Source organism: Cydia strobilella, chromosome 21 (assembly GCF_947568885.1).
Source record: "Cydia strobilella chromosome 21, ilCydStro3.1, whole genome shotgun sequence".
Taxonomy (NCBI): Eukaryota; Metazoa; Arthropoda; class Insecta; order Lepidoptera; family Tortricidae; genus Cydia; species Cydia strobilella.
In genome coordinates this window covers 2506610-2524819 of record NC_086061.1, presented here as the reverse complement: position 1 = coordinate 2524819, position 18210 = coordinate 2506610, and the positions used below count along the sequence as shown (strand labels likewise).

The following is an 18210-nucleotide window of genomic DNA, read 5'->3' as shown; positions in this document are numbered from 1 at the left end:
CAACTGATAAGTAAAGCAATGTGTTAGTTGTATTCACTATCTCTCTATAACAATATTTGCTTCGTCTTCAAATTGTCACATTGCTACACTAAGGGCCACTTGCACCATCCCACTAACCCTGGGTTAACCGGTTTAACCTAGATACCATGGTTACCGGTAGGTACAATTTGACACAGTATTTGATGCAAAGCAACGCGTAGAAGTATCAGCGTCTAGCGACTTAACCTAGGAAATGCTAAGGCACGGAGAAAGATAACCGGCATAAAGATTGATAATGACCCGAGCCCTCATCATGACAATTATTCTGAAAATGAGCTACAAATCTTTGGCAACTGATAAACAATGTTTTAAAAGTTATATTCGCTATCTCTCTATAACAATATTTGCTTCGTCTTCAAATTGTCACATTACTGTTTATCTTTTCTAACGGATTGTTCTCTTGCAATGTCTTTTAAACAGTTTCAGCCTCTGTCAGTCGACAGTTATAACGCATATTTTGCAAGATTGCTACATTTAATTAGCAAGTAAAGTAGTTTTAGTAGGTACTAAGTAGAATAATTTAGTAAAAATGGGAAAGGCACAGCAATGCATAACTGGAGTGACTGGTAAGTTTTGTAAAATCTACTACATGTATTAGGTACCGCGAATATCGTGGGCTAAAATCAAGACTTTCAATGGTATTATGTTCATCGTTACATAGCTTAATAAGCCTAAACCTTTCACTCTTTGTCTTGAAATAAGGCAATAGTGGGCCCAGACCGAATTATAAAATGTTCCATGGTCTACTAAATAGTTCGGGCATTACTAAACAGTAACACGATATCACGTAAATTTACTTGATATATACTTAATCGAAATAATTGAATTAAAAAATGCACAAACCATACTGGGCCTTAAAACCCATCCTCTGGTGGATATCCCTTTTTAGGGTCCCGTACCAAAAATAAAAAAAACTCCTATGGTGCGACTCTGTTTGTCTGTTAGTCTATCTGTTACATCGCTAAATATCTCGGGAACTGCCTACGCTACAGAATAATATATTGTTAACCAAGGGATGAAAGGCATTCGTTCAGTCGAACTTATTTAGATTTAGACTAGTATTGAAACGTATTTAAGCAGTTTAGAATATTCTTTCAACTTGCAAAAATATTTTCAGCAGGAAGGCTTTGTAAGAGAAGATACTAGTATTCTACATGATACCCAACAAATTTTCGAGTTTTCCATTAGATTAATCCTTAATTTCAGTGAGCTTCAGCGCCATGTTGATGGGCAGCCTCAACTGCTGGCCTTCCTACACACTGGAACTGTTCACGAACCCGAACTCTACAGTGTTGTCCACGCCCATGACAGAGGTGGAAGCGTCGCTAGTCGGCAGCTTGCCTTCTTTAGGCGCCATGGCTGGGACAGCCGCGACTGGTGTACTTATTGACAATTTGGGGAGAAAAAGAGGTTGCATGGCGCTAGCTTTACCCTCTCTGGTGAGTCGTATTGTTGTTGTACGCGGAAGTTGTCTTGTTTTTTACCCGACAGCGCAACGCAAAGGAGGGTAATGAATGTATATCAGTCTACTAGAAACTAGACTAATTATTTAATCATGCTAAACGCTTGATCTATGAAACTCTTTACAATATGTTTTCCTTATTCTACAAATCAGCAGCATTTCAATGATTTCCCCCAATGATCGGCATGATAATTCGGCCCTTACCTATATTGTGTTGGTTCTTACTGCGCTTTCGAATAAGCGATCACGATTCCAGGGGACTTCGCCAATATGACAATCAAAACTTAAATAATGTGTGGAAATTGTCACGTGACTTTTCGTAGCATTTTTCATCCCGATATACACTTTATTTTTGGGGTTCCGTACCCAAAGGGTAAAAACGGGACCCTATTACTAAGACCACTGTCCGTCTGTCTGTCTGTCCGTCTGTCACCAGGCTGTATATCATGAACCGTGGTAGCTATACAGTTGAAATTTTCACAGATGATGTATTTCTGTTGCCGCTATAACAACAAATAAAAATAGAATAAAATAAATATTTAAGTGAGGCTCCCATACAACAAACGTGATTTATTGCCGTTTATTGCGTAATAGTACGGAACCCTTCGTGCCCGAGTCCGACTCACACTTGGCCGTTTTTTTTCGTTTGGCATTTGTCGATATAGGAACGATTGTTATCACGGCTAAGCCCCCAGATCCGGAAGCTAATAAGTTATTTAACTTTCAGCTATGCTGGATCATTGTAGAATTTTCATCGTCGGCGCTGCCGATTATGGTTGCTCGCTTCATCGGGGGCATTGCAGGAGGAGCAAACCTGGTTTACGCTCCAATTTTCATATCGGAAATTTGCGAGCCTTCTATAAGAGGAACTTTATCTTCAGGTACGTATCTTCAGTTTCTCAGAAACTGGAAGATTTTATATGTAAAACATATTTTTTGTGAATTAAATTTTTTTTTTTCAACGCGTTGAATTAATGGTTGAATGAAGACTTCGTATACCAAACTGTAATCTCATACATTTTAATATGGGATCCCGATTCAACTATAATGACTTCATTATGAAATACTTTAGTGTACAATAATGAACTTGACAAGACAAGAGGACAAAACCAAACGAAAGAACAAAAGACATCAACGAGCCTCTTTCTCAGTAGATTAATTTTGTTTAATTATTTAGGTTGTATAGTAGAAAAAATATTATTTTTCTTGACGCATAGAAATAGTATTGTATACAATAGTGATATAATTAAGCTTTTCAATCTCGTAACATGCCTAAACACGGTAATCAACTGAAAGCTCTCTATTAATATCACGATTGTATAAAATACTATTTAACAAAGAAAGAAGTTCAAAGTTCGTGAAATTGTAGTATTTTTATGTGTATATCTAGCATTTAACAAGTAATGTTTATCTTCTAACAGGGACGGTATCCTTGTACTGCTTTGGAGCCATCTTATCGTACTTGAGCGGCTGGTTCCTGTCGTACAGAATGATCATCTGGCTAAACCTGGCCCTAGGCGTCGTAAACCTTTTGCTATTCATGCTTGTGGTTGAAAGCCCGCTGTTCTTGCTGAAACAGAAGAGAGAACAAGTGAGTTAATACAAAACAAAAGGTAATACAAAAGGTAATCACGGTCTATATCCCGGTCAATATAAGTCAAGTGAGTTTATGTACATAAATAATTTCAAAAGTGAATGGCTGTTGGAAGCGCTGGCGTGCGTGCGACTTGCAATCCGGAGGTCGCGGGTTCAAACCCCGGCGTGTACCAATGAGCTTTTCGGAACTTATGTACGAAATATAATTTGATATTTACCAGTCGCTTTTCGGTGAAGGAAAACATCGTGAGGAAACCGGACTAATCCCAATAAGGCCTTTGATGGTTCCGGACACCATATCTAGTTTAGTTTTAATTGTTGTTTTTTTTAGAAATATTCTATATATCGTAAAATGGAATACATTGATTAGCGACAGTAGGTAGGGTAGTTTTCGAATATTTTTGACGTTTATGAAAAGCCAGTTGAAGGTAGATCGATTCGATGGCCGCTCATTCTCGTAGGCGCAAGCTCGTTCGTCGCGATAAACCAAAAACGTATTAAATCTGTCGATTTGTGTGCTAAAAACCCTCACAGCAGCCACTACAGCATCAACTCGCCGTTGGAGAGTGTCGGTACCGACCAGCCGTTCGACATGCAGACACGGGGTGAGTTGGCTTTGATTGATTCGCTTTCACTGGCATAGATCGTTTAATTTCTCTCGAAAAACAATTGTCCTACTCGAGGGCGATTGTACATTTGTTCCTTCGACCGGGATCCTCCTCAAACTGAGAACAGCTAACCTGTCTCGGGGCCAGGAGTGACGTTGAACCACTTTCGTTTCGTTACAACTGTCGCTAATCTCGTCTCGTTACCATATCGTTAATTTTCGTTTCGCTTATCGTACATATCGCACAATACATAGTCATATTTTCGTATAAATAATCCTCGTAATTATTTAAATATCGCAAAGGTAATTAGCATCGAGCCTGTAGCCATTATTCCTCCAAAGTCCAATAATAAGCAATCGTTTAGCTACCTATAGATAAAGTTACCTTAAAACGCCTAAAATCCTATAGATATACAGTTATTTTAGCATATTATATTGAAATATCGAATTTTAGCCCATCGAATTGATGATGCAATCATATTATACGACCAAATTTAATAGGCATTGAATTTGGTATTGATACCGTTGGAATAGAATACTTCTAAAGTTAGTCGGATAATATTTGCACCGCGTGCCATATCTGATTACGTAATAAAATAACCTATAAACAATAGTGTTGATTTGGAGACTTTAAGAATAGCGATAATTACATTTAGTTATTGTTATTTTGTAAAGTGAATATAACACATAGACAAATATAATTTACACAATAGTACGAGTACAGATAAATTAGTAATATTTTGCCTACGTATTTAGTCTACACAAATATCGTGCATTATTATCGAATAATGTTCACAGATAGATGTCCATTAATATTCACATAAATCACATATATAGTTAATCCTAATTCCTAATCAATAATTTGTTACTTTCTGCTGAAATTATTTACATACCTACGTTACGCACTCATAATTGGCGCAAACTTGCAAACTTATTCTCAGTCGTTTAAGGTCTATTTTCCAACGGCAGCACAACACGGTGCTAACTGTTTTGTTGTCGAAGTGAAATAATTCATTTAATTAGTGTTTTCGTTTCGTCACCTACATTCGTAATCATTCGAAAAATAATTGAATTGCAAGTCTCACTTCTAATCGTTTTGAACATTTATCGTTATATTAATTCTCACAAGAATTATTTTCGTACCTATTGTAGTGAGATCAATTATTCTTCGCAAATATTATTTATAAGTTGTGTATTCGATAGTATAGTGGCGGGTGAACCTTATATCATAGTGAATAAGGTTGAAATTTGTTTCGTTCTACAATTTGATTTGTTTATTGAAGAAGTTCCTTTTACATTTAATTAACGCGTTGGTAGACAGTTAAACTAATCATGTCTAAGGCACTTGCTCGTCGCAATTTGCAATTAAAACGCGAAATATCGATCAAACGTATCGACGAATGTTTAGCCGCCGGGTTGCAAGCTAAGGCGGATTCCTCGCGATTACCGTTGTTTATGTCTAGATTTAGCAAAATAGACGGCTATTGTTCTAGCTTTGAAACCCACCACTTGAAACTTATTTCGGAAATAACGGATGTGAATGAGTTAGACCAGGAGGATGTCGTACGTCAAGAATTTGACGATAAATATTTTCAAATAATCGAAATTCATACTTCGTTGTCGACCGCGACTAGTATTGAGGGCGAGACAAATAGAACTGATTTGTCCGTTAAGTTGCCTCGCTTAAATCTTGTCAATTTTGATGGCAACATTAAATCATGGGGAACATTTTACGACATGTTCAACACAATGGTGCATCAAAACAAACGATTGTCGAATATTGAGCGGTTTTCGATTTTGATTTCACTCCTTTCGGGTGAACCACTGCAATTGTTAAAAGGGTTTCCTTTATCGGATAACAATTATTTAGACGCCTACGCGGCTTTGATCGATCGATATAATAACAAACGAAAATTAGCCTTCCGACATTGGGAAGAAATTCAGAACGCCTCGTTGAAATCTAATTCGCCTAGCGAATTACGCCGACTCGTAGACACTTTCAAAGAAAATATCGCGGTTTTGAAAAACTTGAGATTTCCCGTCAACGATTGGGATTTCCCATTGTTTTATTTATTGATCAATAAATTGGACCTGGATACTCGTCGTCGTTTTGAACTGCAGAACGACAACAAGGACGTACCGTCATTCGACTCGTTGTTAGAATACGTGAGTAAGGCCGGTCAAGCATTAGAGCTTGCCGACCTCACAGAGAGCGCCGCCGCCTCTGCAGCGCGCGCACCCGCGGCACCCGGGCGCACCGCGCGCGCACACGCCGCGCCACGCACCGCTGCCTGGCGCCCGGCGCAGGATCGCGCACCCGCGGGCGCAGCCTATAAAACGCTAGTCACCACTAGCGCCACCTCGATCGAATCGTTTTGCGTGTTATGCAAGTCAAATCATGATCTTGCTAAATGTCTTGAATATCGGAACAAGACTCCTCACGAGCGTTTTTCTGTTGTCAAGGACAATCGGCTCTGCGTCAACTGCTTACGTTCTGGACACGTAGTTAAAACTTGCCCCTCGAAGTCTCGTTGTCAAAAGTGTAATGTCGCTCATCACACTACTATTCATTTCGATATCGAAAGCGGCAATTCCAAGGTCAGCGTCGGTTCGTCGGCCGCGACCAACGTTGGAGCCGCGACTTGCTCGTCGTCTTCGCCCCTCGACACCCCAAGGCACTTGCCTGACAAACAAGTGACCATGCTTGCATCCGACCCAGCACCTGTGGGCCAAATTTCTCTTTTCGCCACTGCGTGCGTGGAGGTACTAGATAAGTTCGGTAGTTATCAAAAAATTCGTATTGTCATAGATAATTGCAGTCAGCCAAACCTTATTACGCGACGTTGCGCGCAGCGGCTTGGACTTCCGATACGACAAAAAAATGCCTCTATCGAGGGTGTTTGTGAGGTGTCAACGTTGACAACTTCTTATACCACTCTTAACATTCGCAGCATGAAATCTGATTTCGAAATGTGCGTCGAAGCCTTTGTTACACCCAAAATATGCAGCAATCAGCCTGCGGTAAAAATTGACATAGACCGGCTGTCATGCGTCAGCGCATTCGAACTCGCCGACTCTAATTTCGATAAACCTGGGAACATTGACGCCTTATTGGGGGTGGATGTGTTTTGTCAAATATTTTTGGGTAACCGTCACAACTGTGACGAAGGACCCACAATCTTTGAGACCAAACTTGGCTGGGTTGTCATGGGAAAGGCCCCTTGCGCAACTTCCCATTCCCAAACTTCATTGTTTTGCTCGATCGAATCGCTGGATTCCCAAATTCGAAAATTTTGGGAAATTGAAAGTCTCCCTAACGCTTCGCCCTTAACTGATGATGAAGTCACGTGTGAGAAAATATTCGCCTCGACTCACACACGTGACACGAACGGGAGATATATCGTACACTTGCCGTTTCGAACTGTCGATCCTCGTTTTGGTGACTCGCGCGCCCTCGCCGAGCGCCGCTTGCTCTCCCTCGAAAAGAGACTCTCTCGTGAACCGGAGCTCCGGACAGAATACAATGATTTCATGCGTGATTATCTCGATGCTGGTCACATGGAGCCAATTGCACCCCAACCAGACGGGCGTGCTTATCACTTAGCGCATTTCTGCGTGGTCAAGCCCAGCAGCGCCACCACCAAATTAAGGGTAGTCTTCGATGGAACTGCTCAGCCTGCTGGAGGCCCCTCGTTGAATGATCAGTTGCTCGTTGGACCGAAACTACAATCTGATCTCGTTTCGATTTTACTTCGCTTTCGTTTGCATGCGGTTGTCTTCACAGCCGACATACGCCAAATGTATCGACAAATCTTAGTCTCTCTCACCGATCGAGACTTTCAACGCATTTTATTCAGGTTCTCGCTCGATGAACCTATACAAGAGTTTCGTCTAAATACCGTAACCTACGGTATGTCTTCGTCCAGTTTCCTCGCAATTCGAGCCCTGATTCAATTGGCCATTGATGAAGGCAAAGAGTATCCTCGTGCGGTTGACGTCCTCAACCGCGACATTTACGTCGATGACGTGGTGACAGGCGCTGAGTCCGTCGAATCAGCTCTCGACCTTCAGTCTCAGGTTGTCAAGATCCTAGAGAAAGGATGTTTCGAACTCCGCAAGTGGTCGAGCAACTGCCCCCGCTTGCTCGAGAATCTCGACCCGACCCATTGTCATAATAAGACGCTCTCTTTCGATTCGGAACCGACATCTCCTGTTAAGGTGCTCGGTATGGAGTGGAACCCGTCCAGTGACGCGTTCACTTTCACGGTCAATACGCTTCATGAAAAGTGTACAAAACGAAATATTCTTTCGGAATTGGCACGCATATTCGATCCTCTTGGGTTTCTTACACCCTTGACACTCTCGTTCAAGCGCATAATTCAAGATCTTTGGACTCTTGGATTAGATTGGGATGTGGTAGCACCCCCCAACATCAGCCAAAACTGGCTTCGTTATCGTTTAGATCTCGACTTATTGTCGTCTCTCGAAATACCTCGATTCATTCCGTCGACAGAGTCTTGTAGTGTTCAGCTGCATGGCTTCTGTGACGCTTCGGAGGCAGGATATTCGGCTGTCGTTTACTTTCGCATTCGGCATGGCGATGGTAGCATCACCATACATTTGATAATGTCACGCTGTAAGGTCTCTCCTTTGAAACGTATTTCTATTCCTCGTTCGGAACTGTGCGCTGCAGTTTTGCTGACAGACCTCGTCGAACACGTAAAGGAAGTCTACGACGCGGACGTTAAATTTGAGGATATATTCTGTTGGTCTGATTCCACTGTGACACTCTCTTGGTTACGTTCGCCGTCACAACGCTGGAAGACTTACGTCAGTAATCGCGTAAGTCACATACAAGAGAAAATACCTGCTGGTCACTGGCGCCATGTCACGTCAGAAACCAATCCGGCCGACTGTGCCTCTCGCGGAGTCACGGTTCGAGAACTTGTAAACCATCCATTATGGTGGACAGGCCCCGCTTGGTTGGCACTTGACAGTAGCTCCTGGCCAAAGTCACCGTTGTCTATCGAAGTTGAATCGGATTTGTTGGACGAACAAAGGGTCCCCAAACAGACCGTATTGTTCACTGCCGTCAACCAGCTTGACGACTTCTTATCCAGACATTCGAGTCTGAATAAGGCTAAGCGCATTGTCGCTTACGTTCATCGTTTCGTACATAACTGTCGTAACCCTGACAACAGACGTTTCGGCCCACTTGTTCAATCGGAACTCGATGGTGCCCTTACTAGTTTAGTAAAGTTGACTCAAGAAAAGTCATTCTCGAGTGAGATTAAATCTCTTAAGGACGGTAAAAAGTTGCCTAAACATTTCAGAAAACTCAGTGTTTTTATCGATACATCCGGTTTGTTGAGGGTGGGCGGTAGGCTGGTTCACTCTGAACTCGATTACGATTGCAAACATCGCTTACTGCTACCCAGTCAGGATCGCATGACACAGCTCGTCATCGATCAAGTACACAATGATAATCAACATCCGGGGTTACGCACGCTAAATTTCTTGATTGCACAAAACTTTTGGATCCTTGCTTCTAAGCGCGTGATTAGTTCTCGCTTATCGAAATGCATAAAGTGCTTCCGCTCTAATCCTAAGCCTTTAGTGCCCCGTATGGCAGACCTACCCAAAACTCGAATTTCGCAAGTAAAACCATTCTCGTGTATCGGTGTCGATTTTGCGGGTCCTTTTCCCACATACATCAAACGCTATCGTGGGGCCAGGCCTTTTAAAACACACGTGTGTTTATTTATATGTTTTGCGACCAAAGCATCACATATCGAGCTCGTTATAGGACTGACCACCGAAGCCTTTCTCGCTGCCCTGCGTCGATTTATCGCTCGCCGTGGCCGTTGCCAACGTATACATTGTGACCGGGGTACGAATTTCGTAGGCGCTTATAACGCGTTACTACCTCTCATGCAAGACGCAGCCTCTCGTGAGAGTATCGAATTCTCGTTTAATCCACCAGCCGCATCCCATTTCGGCGGCTTGTGGGAAGCCAACATTAAATCGTTTAAAACACATCTTGCTCGCGTTGTAGGGAATCAAATCCTAACTTATGAGGAATTTCTTACAGTGGCCGCCCAAATTGAATCGGCCCTTAACTCACGGCCACTTTGTGAGATGAATTCCGATCCAAACGACATGTCGGTGTTAACACCCGGACATTTTCTCACCTTAGAGCCCTTGACATCACTCGTAGATACTTCAACTAGCGATACAAACATTTCCATTTCGAGTCGTTGGCAGCTCGTTCAGAAACTGCATCGTGATTTCTGGAAGCGATGGCATTTGGAGTACTTGCATACGTTAAATCAACGCGCGAAATGGCACTCGGATATTGATGAACCCAAGGTGGGCACATTAGTATTGATTAAAGATGAACAACTGAAGCCACTTCATTGGTCTCTTGGTCGTATAGTATCTTTGCATCCGGGCAAAGACGGGATCTCCCGTGTAGCTACTGTTCGGTCACAATCAGGTCTACTACAAAGGCCTCTGGTAAAGTTGTGTCCTTTACCTATAGACTAGTTTATTCGTAAAATACTTCGTATTGGTGGGCGGAATGATGGTTCCGGACACCATATCTAGTTTAGTTTTAATTGTTGTTTTTTTTAGAAATATTCTATATATCGTAAAATGGAATACATTGATTAGCGACAGTAGGTAGGGTAGTTTTCGAATATTTTTGACGTTTATGAAAAGCCAGTTGAAGGTAGATCGATTCGATGGCCGCTCATTCTCGTAGGCGCAAGCTCGTTCGTCGCGATAAACCAAAAACGTATTAAATCTGTCGATTTGTGTGCTAAAAACCCTCACAGCAGCCACTACAGCATCAACTCGCCGTTGGAGAGTGTCGGTACCGACCAGCCGTTCGACATGCAGACACGGGGTGAGTTGGCTTTGATTGATTCGCTTTCACTGGCATAGATCGTTTAATTTCTCTCGAAAAACAATTGTCCTACTCGAGGGCGATTGTACAGCCTTGTTTACCCTCTGGGTTGGAAGGTCAGATGGCAGTCGCTTTCGTAAAAACTAGTGAGCACGCCAATTCCTGGGATTAGTTGCCAAGCGGACCCCAGGCTCCCATGAGCCGCGAGGAAAATGAATGGCTGTCTGCAGGTTGATCTAAGTGCATCTCTGTCATACTTATGCACCTGCCTACACTGTTTTGATTCATGATGTAGCTGGACAGTGCAGGTAAAACTTTTAGTTAAAGATTTTCTTTTTGGCTAGAACCAAAACAAGGTTAAACACAAACTTACCATAGGCATAAAAACTTACAAATAAGGTTTTCTACTCGTCGAGTTAAGTCTTCGTAAACTAAACTAACTATAATTGTAAATACGTTGCACTATGGGCTCCCGACTCAACTATAATGAGTTCATTACGAAACACTTCAGTGAACTATAATGAATATGATCAATCGCTTCTGGCCGCGGTCAAGAGCGCAAAACCAAAAACTTACTTACTTTTTACTGAAAAAGAAGCTCGTTGATGTCTTTTTCTCTATCCTTTTATTTACTGAGATAACTACCTAATTTTGTTTAATTATTTAGGTTGTATAGTAAAAAAAGTATTATTTTAGTTGGCTCATAGAAAATTATTATATCAGCATTGTATATTATAGTGATATAATCAAACTTTTCAATCTCCTAATTTAGGCCACAAAGCTTGAGCACCATATTTGCACCTGAGAAACACTGTTCTCATTTTCTATGACGGCTGATCGGTGATTACGTGGTGCTTTCCATAGAAAACGAAGCGCCGGATGCTCCGGCCCGGCCCTTCAGTCAGAGTCGCTAAACGCTCTATTATATCACGATTGTATAAAACAACTACTATTAGTACATATTAATGTACTCGTGTATAACTTGACTTGTGGTGTAGAAGAATAGAGGATGTAAATGATAAAAAGGCTACCATATTTCCAGGAAGCTATAAAGGCGCTAGCGCACTACAGGGACGGGTCTGTTACCTCGAAAATCGTTTTGGAAGAGCTCTCAGTGATGAAACAGCAGCTGTCGCCGGCTGTGGAACTACTTTCTGTTAACTCAGGTAAGGTTTATCACAAAACTGTCGATGTTAAAAATTCCTCACACTGTAGTGACATAGGACACAGTTAATTGGGCAGTTCTTAGACGTGTTAACCTATTTAACTTTCTTGGCCGTGTCGTTAGTCTCAGCTTATTTTAGTTTGGCGCTATTCCTTATCATTTGATCCGTGATCCATGATCCGTGTCCAACAAACCAAAAATGCCATAACAATTTACCGGACAGGAAAGTGAAAGTGGTGAAAGAATTTAAAATATTATAAAACGTTGAACGTCCTAAGTGTGGTGTTTAATAAAAAGATAAGAACTTAAATTGTGTAAAATAATATATTATAAATAAGAGCATAGGTATTAATAAAATTTCCAGATGAAAAGAAAGAGGAAGAAGCCGAGAAAGAGAAGCTAACCTCCGAGGAACCAGTGCCGGGGACGCACAGACAGCCCGCTATCAAGTCATTGTGTAAGTCTTTGATCCCCTCATATACTTATTTTAGAATTAATTGTAAGAATAGAATCGCAAAGAGGAAGATACGCGTATGTGTCAACATCACTAAACACCTTATAAAAGTCTTGTGTGATAAACTCAAAAACTACTGAACGGATTTTCATGCGGTTTTCGCCTATCAATAGAGTGATTCTTGAGAAAGGTTTAGGTATATAATTTATTAAGGTTTACCCGTGGGCAGCCGGGGCGGGTCGCTAGTAATACAAATGCGAAAGTAACTGTCAGTTTGTCTGTTACATCTTCACGTTTAAACCGCTGAATCGATTTAGATGAAATTTGCTATGGAGATGGTTTGAGACACAAAGAATGGCGTAGGATTTTATTTATCGAAGAAGACGAAAAATCGCGGGTTGAAGTTAGAAAGTAATAATATCTTGGGGCCATATACCATCGCCCACACTCTTAATTGTCCATCGCTGGACCTTTATGCCTTTTGTAATAGGGTCCACCGATGGACAGTGTTACTGTTTGGACATGTTAGGTTTGTTTGTTTATTTTGGCTTAAATTTTATTTATTAACTTGCTTGTGTGATAAGAACTAAGTCTGCGTAAGGGACATCGATATCGTAATCTTTCAAGTCGTGTTTCTAGTTGACTTTCGTTAAATATTAAATCATAAATTACATAAGATATGATAATTATGATTATGTGCAGTGCATCAAAAAAATAACCAGTTGCGCTGTGAGCTGTAGACATCGCTCGGTTAGACATATTTGGCATATTTCGCATTTGAGCCCAAGCTGAATCTGAGACCTTTACTTCGCTCGGTTAATTAACAAACTGATTAATTTATATGTAAAACACTCGTACAAGTCAAATATAGATTGTAGACTGTTAGTAAAATAAACTGATTAATGAATCTCATTATCATGAGTGGTGAATTAACTTGTCAACGTTTTTCTTTGTACTAAACCGAAGCGTAGCGAAGGTCTGACCTATGTTTTGACTCGGGCATTTTGCTTTCGTATCTCCGGATATACTCCTCTGCAGGCCGCAATTCTCAATCGATTCTCGTAAAATTTTGTGACCTTTTGCTTTGATTCAATATATTTTTTGTCGATGCAGTTTTTGGAAATTTTTCAAAATAGCGAAGTCGTGATAGCTCGCGCCTAAACAAATAGTCGTATTGATATCAAGAGTTTTTTTCTTTTTGAGACGTGTTTATAGAGTAAATGACAAAAAATGCAGAAAATTTGTATCGCTGGTTTCGCCGGTATTTAGATATTTAGCTTTTATTCGAGAAAAAGCAGCCAAATTTCGTCAGCTTAGCTAAGAGCTCATGACGCAGTTCGCATAATATTCGTCACTTACCGACTAGGCCAGACAGGTCGTCATACAATGCAATAAATATTTTAACATGGAGGATTTGATGATACAGAATGAAGTTAAAAAATTGTGTAAAAACTCCTCTTTCAAAGCTCGTTAAATATATACGAGTACTTACCCTATCTCGCCTCGCCTAAAACAAATAATTGTTTTTCAGTTACCGAACCGGCTAGTCGCAGAGCGTTCTTGGCTGTAGGAACTGCCTTGACTTTACAGGTAAGGTTTAATTTACTAAGTATGTGCTTAATAGTCTAATAGACTGCACACCCAGCAGCAAAATTGCATGAACACTTTATAAATGAATTTAAATAAATAAACAAATAAATAAATAAAAATTCATTTATTATCGCAGTAAAAAAAAACAGTACTATGTACAATAAGCTTAAATTACAGCAGTATTATACAAGTACATATACAAGTAGGAACTAACTATATATATATATATATATATATATATATGACATTTAGAATTATAGTTAACATAATTATAAATGCTGAGTGCGACAATAGGTTCGGGACTCAGCTTGTGCCGCAAGTCTGGCGACTGCACAGCGCTGTTCTTCAGCCCGCACCTATCTCTTAATGTTGTGACGTTTTAAGTCGCATTTAGTAGGATAGGATACGTTGAAGAAAAATACCCGGATTAAAATTACAAAATGTATTTAAACTAAAAACTAACTAAAAGGAAGATAGGGCCGTGAGTCTAATTCTGAGCTGGCAGATTAGTAAATTAGCGCGAAACAAGTCTTTGATAGGAGTCACTTCCCTGCACTACGTTGCAGAAAGTTGCACTCGGAGATAGACGTCTTCAGCCGTGGTTCCGGATCCTCAGCACGGGAACCTTCCGGAAAGTAGAGGAGCATGCGCATTGCGCATCCAGGTTGGTAGGTGAGTATCTCAACCCCAGACTCGGTCCCCGATCCGGGGAAATGTACACAGCATATTATGATTTAAAAATGATCGGCAACTCGCGATCTAGCTAGTTTGCGTCAAGGTTTTAATTATATATTAATATTTTAAATATTTAGAAGATTATTTGTGAAAGAAATGTCACTGATCTTCACAATTTTCTTAGTGACAGATTTCCAAAGATTTCAAGATTCAAATTTTTTACAGCCGGCCAGCACAAAAGGCTAAACACGAACGAGGTTTGATAGCAAACCGTTACAATGTGTCAGTGCAATTTAATAATTATGATAGTCTTCAGACGGGTGTTGTAAATGAGGCAAAATGCAAACTTCAATAGCGCAATATACCTATAGAGCTCTATGGAAGCTCTAAAGAAGTCGAAGGTATCATAGAACACGGAGGACTAGCGCCATGGCTTTCGTGTTCTGCTGACATTGACGGTGTACTCTCCATGCTTAGCGCCACTTGCACCATCCTACTAACCCTAAAGGTGGAATGGTAATGGTGCAAGTGGGCCTTAGTTATTTCTGTATGGTCTAAGCTAACTTGAACATCGACTTGGATAGAACAAAGTGAGGGAGTGTCAATATAAACATTTCCACACTTTGACATTGCAAATGGCACTGTTAATTTGGCTATGCATATTGGTGCGCAATCAGTCGTACGTAACTCGATTTGAAATCCGTTGGGATTCAAGTACCCACCTATTTAATAGAGCCGTCAATCGTACTTGTCGTTTGATTTAAGGATGAATCACATCACGTTAAAACGGCTCGGGTCCGAACCGAAGCATTCGACACTTCGTTTTCTATAGAAAGCTACACGTGATCATCGGTCACCTGTCATAGAAAATGAAGTGTCGGTTTCCTCGGTCCGGGCCCGAGTCATCCTTTACGCTGTTCTTTTGTCGTGTTCTGTACCAGCACTGATAAATATGAATGTGACGTTCCAGGTGGGCATGGGGATTATAGCGGTACAAGTGTACGCCGGAGAGCTGTTCGCGCAGGCGGCCCCGGACCTGTCCAAGCACTTTTGCTCGGTGCTCCTGGCACTCACCCTGTTCGCCGGCTGCGCCGTCACCGCCGTCGTAGCGGACAAGGCTGGAAGACGGGTAAGTTAGTCTTTATCATCACCACTTAGATGGTTCGCAGTCATCAACTGTGCGTTTCACCAGAAACTTATTATATTTATACACAGCTAAAGAGTGGAATAACTGTCGCCTGCGGTATTGCCGAATCGTTACGTTACGACCTTCAATCTTTCAATAAAAGAGCTTTAAGGCCGGCAACGCCCTCTGGTGTTACAGGTGCCCATGGGTGACGGTAATCGCTTACCATTAGGTGCACAGTCTGCTTATTTGCCTCCTATATCATAAAAAAAATTGAATGTGATAAACGAAGTGGAGCTATCATCAAATCAAACAATTCACAGTTTAGTCTAAAAAAAAACGCACGAAGGGCTCCGTACCATTACGCAAAAAACGGCAAAAAATTACGTTTATGGTATGGGATCCCCACTAAATATTTATTTTATTCTGTTTCTAGTATTTTTTGTTATAGCGGCAAGAAAAATACATCATTTGTGAAAATTTCAACTTCAACTGTCAGCTATCACGGTTCATGTGATACAGCCTGGTGACAGGCAGACGGACAAATAGACAGACAGACGGACAGGCGGACAGACTCAAAACTGACACAGAGGAGTCTTAGTAATAGGGTCCCGTTTGCCATGCCATGTGACCCGGCACACTTCCGCTGCTATATAAATTCCACAGCTCTAACACTCATCTTTCTCCAGGTGCTGCTAATCTCCTCGTCAGCGCTGGTGGCGCTGTGCATGGGCGGGCTGGGCGCCCAGATGCAGACAGGCATCCTGCCGGCCTGGGTCTCGGCTGTTCTCGTGCTTCTCTACTGCTTTTGCTTCATTTTTGGCGCGGGGACCGTGCCCTATGTTCTGCTGGCTGAAGTCTTCACTCCAGAGGTACTAGATTCTTAGTACATACGCAATTTTACCGCCATCTAGTGAGAGCAGTTAGCGCTTTCATGTAACGGGCACAATAGACAAAAGTACGCTAAGATTCGTGAGGTGGTATAAAATAATGCAGCCACAGTTCAGAAAACTATTAAAGTGGATGGAGGTGCGCGTTGATTACATTAATAAAGATCTTTATGAGAGACGACACATCGTGCACCGCTTGCGTGACGTGTGCGTGCACGGCTCCAACATTTCAGCGCACGCGCACGTGCACATCTACTAACACGCAGTCGTATAGTGCTCTGGCCTTTATCTCCATCAAAACCACGGCTTCAATATCTGGAACTAAGTACTATTATACGCACCTTATTATTATTGTTGGGGTGTTGTGGGCCTTTGAGTGTCACGTCGACCAAGTTCATTACTAATGCCCGTTGAATCCAGAAAATTCCAGATTATTTATTGGGCCGTAAACCATAATGTTCTGTAGCTCATACGGTTGCAATACGTGCCGCCCTAAGTAGGTACTTCTTTTTGACGTTAGTGGTCCACAGGAACAAAGAATGTGCATTGCAGTCTCCTCTACTCCTGGCAGAACATGCATGTCGCATCTTGATTCTTTCCAATTTGGAACATGTGTTTGTTCAACTTAAAGTGCAACTTAACAGTATTCTAGTTACTGCGCAGATTTTGTGTCTCTTGAGCCCAAGAAGCTCCTTAGCAGTTTTGCTGTTATACGCACCTTTATTCATGCCTTAAATCTAATAGTAACTCGTGTGTCATTCGACTTTGTATGAAGAACTGTATTTATTACTGACCAACTGACTTACTTCCTAATACTTCGCAGGTCCAAGGCATCGCCTCAATGATCCTAGTGGAGTGGGTGTGGCTACTCAACTTCTTGATTATCGCGGTGTTCCCGTTCATGGTGTCGATGCTGGGCATCCACGGCTCCTTCTACTCGTTCGCGTGCGTTGGCTTGGTCAACACCTTCCTTAGCTACTTCAATGTGCCGGAGACGAAAGGGTTGTCCAACAAGCAAATACAGGAAGTTTTCTCTAAATAAATGTTTTAATGCAGAAATTGTCGTTTTTCTAAAATTTATCCCAGGCCATACCTATGTTATACTATATGCTACTGGAGATAAACCAGCCATGGCCGTAGTTGTAATCGTTTGTAATCGGAGATCTTTGTATTATTAACGAAACAGTAGGTAATTAACTTTTAGGCAGTCCGATTGCACGAAGGCTATTATTAAATTACTTGACCGTCACTGGAAGCTTTATAATTGAGAGAGAGCATATCTGTTTCCGTCGAATTATCACCAGTCTAGTGCTTTATTTGTCTCTTGTTTCCGGCAACAGTGGCGACACCTGGCGGACCGCGCCATTTTTACACCAGGTAAAAGATGTCCGGTGAACTGTTTGTCATTGGCATTCAGTTTCCCGTCGAAGCAACAAGTCCGCAGCGATAGTCCGTTCACCTTGATATTGAAACGAAATTAAAGGAACCTTCGGTCCCTAAGACCAGTATTTTATCTAAGAATGCTTCTTGACGTTCAACGCTTGGGAAGCGCAGCATGGTCTGAGGGTAGATACTCTGATATACAAAAAATTTACAGTCATACTCCAGGTTTCATAGACCTGGAAACAAACAGGCGATTCAAGATAGATTTCGTAGTCTTTTATCGTGGGCTAAAGTATGAAATTTTTCTTATGAATTA

The 18210-nt window shown here is 41.5% G+C and overlaps 1 protein-coding gene across 1 annotated transcript; it reads left to right on the top strand.

Moving 5' to 3' along the window:
• Window positions 1–456: 456 nt before the first annotated feature.
• Window positions 457–17562, top strand: LOC134751172 (facilitated trehalose transporter Tret1-like). The gene is made up of 10 exons (XM_063686547.1): window positions 457–605; window positions 1246–1478; window positions 2229–2382; window positions 2923–3092; window positions 11654–11777; window positions 12141–12233; window positions 13762–13820; window positions 15466–15624; window positions 16311–16493; window positions 17335–17562. The coding sequence occupies exons 1-10, from the start codon at window positions 569–571 to the stop codon at window positions 17551–17553; spliced, it is 1431 nt and encodes a 476-aa protein (XP_063542617.1). The 5' UTR covers window positions 457–568; the 3' UTR covers window positions 17554–17562.
• The last annotated feature ends 648 nt before the right edge of the window (window positions 17563–18210 follow it).